At 34.1% G+C, this 7,023-nt stretch overlaps 1 protein-coding gene across 1 annotated transcript; it reads left to right on the forward strand.

Annotated features, from left to right (window-relative positions):
- Positions 1–1,340: 1,340 nt before the first annotated feature.
- Positions 1,341–2,834, forward strand: LOC117929792. Its single transcript, XM_034850200.1, has one exon. The coding sequence runs from the start codon at positions 1,405–1,407 to the stop codon at positions 2,578–2,580; it is 1,176 nt and encodes a 391-aa protein (XP_034706091.1). The 5' UTR covers positions 1,341–1,404; the 3' UTR covers positions 2,581–2,834.
- Positions 2,835–7,023: the final 4,189 nt, after the last annotated feature.

A 7,023-nucleotide genomic window follows, 5' to 3' on the forward strand; every position in this document is an offset into this window, starting at 1 on the left:
CAGGATAGAACATTTGCTCTTCTCATCATTAATTTCTTTAGCAAGTTTCCCCACCTAAGAGATATTAGAGAACATCAATGTCATAAACAATGATTTGATTTTGCCATAGTAGGAAATTTGTGGTGTTTAGCTTGATTGAAATCAAACTAGAAATAACACTAATGAAAGGCTAGAACATTGAAGCCACGAAGTAAGTTAAAAAATTCATGGTGTTTAGCTTGATTGAAATCAAACTAGAATGAATATTATTGATAGAAAGACTAGAACATTAAGGATTTTTATTTTTTTTTAAAAAATTAATAAAACGAAAACATGGTTTGTGTGGATGGGTTGACCCTTTTAGAGCATTCAACTAGCTATGGAGAAAACCAATAGATATAAGGTGTATTTTATTATTTCTTTTCATCGATCATATATTTATACAAGAATGCATGGGGAATTATAGAGAAAAATAAATAATAAATATCCTAAAATTAAGGAAATAAATATTATTTCCTAAATTAAGATAATAAAATATTATCAATGTAATGCTCTTGATTTATTTAAAACAAATATTGTTTTATATTGTCTATGCGTCCTGCTATTGTCTGTGTCCTACCATTATATGTTTTGTCTCCTGTCATTCTATGTTTTGCCGTTATGTGTACTTTTTTATTCTTTCCCCCAGTAATTGCATCAAGAAAATGGGCAGGATCATTAGGAAAACATTTGCAGGCCCCAGTTAAGGGAATCACATCCAAAAAAGATGAGTATGTTGGAAATTAAATCTGACAATGATGAAGGCAGTGATTTTGGTCAGTCAAAGACGGGTAACATTTGATAAAGAGAAAAATCTCTAGAACTCATACAAGGCCCTTCAAAGATTCAAATTCTATTGAAATATAGTATAGTGCAGACTCTGAGGGTAGAAAAATAGCTGGTTTTTACTGAAAAGCAAATACTATTTCATGAGCCAGCACTTTTTAATTTTTTGGTTCCTGCCTTGCCAAAACAGAATGGAACATTCAAATTACAATTCATGGAGTCAAAAGTAATTCTCTTACTTTTCTTTATTCTGTAGTGATTGCTGCACAACCTGCTTTGCAATCATGAAAGGGCCAGTTGTAACTACAAGGCATCTCCTTCATCTTAGCAGAACCGGTAAAATCAAGGAATATGTAATGGAGGTCGCACACTCCATGGATTAGTAGAATATGATTCTTGTAGAACTTCTTATCGGATGGTAGGGCCTAAGAATCTTGAAAGTGGGAAAAAGCAGCATACAATCCTTCTATCATATTATGTAAGGAATACAGCATAATTAATTTCTCTATATAAGAAGATGGTGTGGCAAGTTGCATGTATGAGAAGGAACTCATTTTATTAAGACTTCTTTGAGGGAAAAACATCTTGGTGAATCAGGCAATGGCTCATGAGTATGGCTACTGGAACGGAGGCCGCAGTGATGGAGGCTACACCGACGGAGGCTATACCACCCACAATGGACCGCGGGAGGAGGAGTGGAGAAAAGGCGCTGGAAGTGGGCATGCTGATCATGTATGCCGCCCAGTCATTGTTGATGCTATGGGAAGAAAAAGGCCTATAGTTTGCTTCAACCCCATCAGTAACACAGAGACCTATGTTGCACAAACTGAAACAATTGTCTTCCGCACTCCAGCTGTCACAGAGTACAGATTCAGCGCTCCTGGAAGGGTGGGTGAGCACAAATACAGCTATCCTGTAAGGGTGGAGGAATACAAGCTTGGCTCTCCTGGAAGGGTGGATGAGCAGAAATACAGCTATCCTGTAAGGGTGGAGGAATACAAGCATGGCTCTCCTGGAAGGGTTGATGAGCACAAATACAGCTATCCTGTAAGGGTGGAGGAGTACAAGTCTAGCTCTCCTGGAAAGGTGGATGAGCACAAGTACAGCCACCCTGTAAGGGTGGAGGAGTACAAGCATAGCCCTCCTGCCAACAGATGGGGTAGGCCTTCGAGCCCAGTTCATGACCGTCCTCCCGAAGTCGAGCAATTCATCACTAAAATCCAAACTGAAGTTAGCGAAGTACCCACCAGGCCTGGCCCCCTCACTGCCATGAACTGGCGTCAGCACCATAATCCCCCCAAAGCTCCTAATGGCACCGGCGGCTATGGCGAGTACAGTAACTACGGCAAAGACGATTACTGGAACAAGCCAAATAGTAATATTATAATTCGAAGTGACCCTTCTGATGGTGATGATGACTATTACCACAGAAATGATGGCACCAAGGAACCAACTATCACGAACAGCAACGGCTGGGGTGGTCGTCCAAAACAGGCAGAGTGGGCTACACCCCCCGGCAGCAAGCTGACCAGACCAACAAGTGACATAGGAGCAGCGGTGGAGATTCTGAAGGAGGCCGCCATGCCTTCATCTGGACAGCCTGTTCGGTTCGCAACACCAGCTCCTACCGTGCCTAAATACGCAGAAACCATTGACAGCAAGGAAGCCGCAAGGCGATATGGCAACTTCAAACCAACTCCTAGGCCAGACTTGACCGGAGGGACAATCATTGACAGCAAGACGGCCCAGGAAAAGTATAAGGGCGCAAAAGTCTGACCACAAGCTTGCAGACATACAGGAGTCTCCGGGATAATTATAGGTTTTGCTGGGACTTCGTCTAGCTATACTTTCTACCGGTGTGCCTGTTTTCTCCTTTGTTGTTCATCTCTGTGGAACTATATATAGATAAATATGGTGTGGTAATTAATGGCATTTTATGCCCTGATGTTACTGGTAAAATAAGCTTTCTTCGTAAGCATGCAGTTTGCTATATATTAATTTACTAAGGTGGTGTTTGTTTTTTTACTTAATTCTAAATAGAACTTTAATGCTTAATAGTGTTAAATATTAGGTTGTTTGTTTTTGCAATATTTTATTTCTATTAAGTATTAAAAAGTAAAAAAAAATCAATATATTATTTTTTCTATTTAGAAAAAACTACATATTTTAATTTTTTCTATTTAATAAAAAGTTTATAATAAGTTATAAAAAAGTAGAAAAACAAACAACCTAAATTCTAAAACTAAATTACTTTCAGTAAAAAGCCAAAAAAACAAACACTGCCTAAGTATCTTTTCTTTTTGTATATAGATTTTTTTTCTCATATTTTTTTTTAATTTCCTTTATGCCAATGGTTATGGTGCTACATTGTTGAACTTCGATGTTAATATTAATATTTGTCCACTTTAAATTGAATTTAAAAATGAATTTATCCAATAGAGTAAACTTAATGGATCACTAAAAATGTAATTGGTTGAAAAGTTACTTATCAAAAAAGTCAAGTATTTTGGCCTTTTTTTTTTTTTAACGTAATTCATTATAGTTATATTTGTTAATATCAATATATTACTTTTAATGAAATAAAAAAATAAATAAATATTTTAATTTTTTTTTATTCAATCAGAAAACAAACACCACCTTAATCATATTAATGAATAATTTGACCCAAATACTAATTTCCATGGTGCATAATACAAATTGATCAAGAATTAAATTAATTTTTCTTTGACATTAAACTCAAAAGATGTAGGGCACCTTGTATTATTATATATAGCATGACCTACATAATGATATTGGGTTTAATAATTGTTATTAATTTTAGGTATATTTACAAAACTTGCTATGGTGTTTATTTTTTTTATTTTTTTTATTTCATTAAAAACAATTTATTGATATCAATCAATATAACTAAATTGAACATATTGATAATAAACTCAGTTTAATTATATTAATTTATTAATATTAATAGGTTACTTTAAGTGGAATAGAAAAAACTAAATATTTTAATTTTTTCTATACGGTTAAAAACAAACATAATCACATGTTAATTAGGATTGTGCGAAACTACTATTAATGATTATAAACCAATGAACATATTGTCATATGAATTATAATATAACAATCTCTTCAAATCATATATGAATAAAGGAGGATATGTTCTTGATAAAGATCATATACTGTAGAAATGACAACAATATGGTTCTTTGCTCATAAATGATATGAATATGTTGTTGAGACAGCCTATCACAAATTGTGGAAGAATGTATTCTCCTTGTCACTAATACAAAACCCAGAAAATGAACACATGCAGCTGATCATGGCTATACTGTACGTACAAACAAGAATAATATATTCAAACAGCCAGTAAGAGTATAATTCTTGGAAATATTTAGCAAGTGGGAGGCCTTGGAAACACAAAAAATCGTGGAAGAATATGATTTCAAAAATTGTATGAATATATTTTGGTATAAATTGTGGTAGAATAAAATCTCTTGGAATATTTAGACGTATTAATCTACCATGATATTGACAAGAGTATAATATTTATGCCCAGAAATGAAGAACATACACGTAATAAAATTTACACTCAATAGATAAACAAGAATATTTTCAAATGATCACCAGAAAATTAAAGAGGGACGAAATTAATCTATATTGATAAGAATAATGGAATGTCACATGAAGTGTTGTAAGACAGCAAGATCAAGCTTATGGTATTCAATCACCACCCATAGTGTGGATAACCCAGAAATAGACAAGTACCCAAGAAAGTTCACATTTGATAAAGATTAGTGCGCGCTCCTGCAATGGAAGGATTTTGAGGGACTTCATGAATTAGCTTGTGTTGGATTGTTAAACCCGGATTAGTATTATTGACGTCGGGTTGAACTGCTTGGTCAGCTTGCAGGAGTTGAAAGCCTCTTGGATAATTTTTTTTAATTATGTGATGATCGATGAGTTTGCTTTTATTATATATTTTAACCTTTTTTGTTTTAGGGTTTTATTTTCTATAAAATACAGTCGTAATTGAGAGTTTTTTCAAAAGTTTCATCATTATAACTCTTTTCATTCATTTTTATTAGTGAATTGTTGAGTGTTGGCGTATTCCATAAATATAGGGATCACATTGATCGTCAAACCATGTTAAAAATTTTGTCTTCTACTTTACTTACTACTAGCATGTGTACGTTATTTGATTAACAACTGACAAATCTTAGTTTTCGATGGCCAAGCCATACACTATGCTACCATGATATAGGATGTTAGCCCTTTACTTAACATGGTACCAGTCACAGCTTTAGTTAATTAACTAGAGTTTTGGGTTAGTTTCTTCATGTATTTGATCTATTTATTATATATATATATATATATATATATACACAAACACACACTCACAGGTTACTTCCTTGAAGAGTGATATAAAGTCACAATCATTTAACAAACATCTAGGAGTCTATTGTAGTATGTAGCTCATATTGTGTAAAAGATATATATGGAGAAAAATGGGTAAATCCCGGAGTGGAACGAGGGGAGCGTAACTCACCAAGTGGAATAGTGAAGATTTTCAACCTTGTTCCTGTGTATGTAGGCATTCTGCCGAATCATGTGTTTTCTTTTGTTTTCTTAAAATTTCTCCATTAGGAATTGCTGCAGGAATCACAACAGAGCCATATCTATGGATTGTAGGTACATAAAGCCCCTCTTGAATGCTTTCTCTGGGACTGGTTTGTGGTGGGAGTTTATCTAGCCACCATAAATGTGATGTTCCTCTTGTTGTTCATTTCAGTAGAACCATACATGTTTTCATCTGGAAGCAAGTCTTGCCAGATGTGTTTTCCTTGTAAGCTGTTACCTCTAATTTTTTTCTAAATATATTTTCTCACATATTCATGAGAGGTTTTGAGTGTGATTAATATGTATGAGAAAGTCTTTCAGGAGTCATTTGAAGGGAAGCATCCCCACAGAAATTGAGCAATGGTTGTTATCAAGTCATTAATGTCGATGAAGATGGAAGAAAAAGGCCTATCATTTCTTTCAATCCCAACCATAACACAGAGCCCTATTCTACAAAAACTGAGACGGTTAAAGTAGAACAGGTTCATACACCTAGCTCTATCATGAAAGTGGAGCCAGTACCGCAGGATTATGAATCAGTTGTCAGCAGTAGGTGGAAGCCCACAGCTTCATCACCAATTCAAGTTATAGCCAACCCACCAAAGCTGGTCACATCGATGGGATGCCTTATTCCACTGGTTGTGGCTGCACCACTGACGATGGAGGGTGCGGTACTGAATTCAGCAAGCTCCATTACTAGACCAAGCCAAGTGCTGAAATCATACCTAATGACAACTTTGACTATTATTTCCATGGAGCTGAGAGCATCATAGATCACTACTGTGGAACTCCACGAGTAACCTCCCAATACTGCACCAAATTCCCTGATTATAGTAACAATCAACAGAGTTAACTCTAGAAGAAGCAGCAAGCTAGGTTATAATATATGACAGCCATGGATAGCAGAGAGTTATATTCATCCATGATATATCCATCTGAAGCTCTTCAAAGGGGGGGTAAGTCTTGAACAGCCAAGTTTTCTTACTAAACATATGCGGAACGAATTTTCAGTGGAAATAATACTCACTTTTAACCATTAGAGTAGTTTGGGAAGTGATTTTGGTAGAAGTGATATTTACTGTGGGTCTGGCCGTGTCTATACTCGAAATATTTTTAGTAAAAATATTTTTGCGGTAACTGTGTTTAGAATAATCACTCTTTAAAAGTGTTTTTCCTAAAATCCTCTTGAGGTAATTTTTCAATAGTATAGGTGATTCTGTGTATTTTTTAAAAGTGTTTCTTAAATTTCATCAAACACATATTTAAAAAAAAAAAATACTTTTTAGGTTAAAAATGTTTCATAGCAATTCAAACGGACTTTTATAGTTTGTTTGGTAATTGTTTTCGAAAACAATTATGAGAAATAAAGTTGTTAATGATTTTTATAGAATAAATGTCAGTTTGAAACCTAAAATGTTTTTAATATTTTAAATATATTTTAAAAATAATTTTATATCTAGTTTTTTATTTTTAATCATTTTATATGTTTGTATAATTATTTCTTAAAATCATCCTTAGAAAATAAGTAAAAACAATCAAAAGATATTCTAATATCCAGTTTTCTATTCTTAAGAATAGAAAATAGAAAACAGTTTTTAGTTGTCA

The sequence above is a fragment of the Vitis riparia genome, chromosome 14, assembly GCF_004353265.1.
Source record: "Vitis riparia cultivar Riparia Gloire de Montpellier isolate 1030 chromosome 14, EGFV_Vit.rip_1.0, whole genome shotgun sequence".
Classification (NCBI taxonomy): domain Eukaryota; kingdom Viridiplantae; phylum Streptophyta; class Magnoliopsida; order Vitales; family Vitaceae; genus Vitis; species Vitis riparia.

What these genes read in the sequence shown, in the direction of transcription:
- LOC117929792 (XM_034850200.1), top strand. Translation starts at nt 1,405, where the DNA reads ATGGCTCATGAGTATGGCTACTGGAACGGAGGCCGCAGTGATGGAGGC.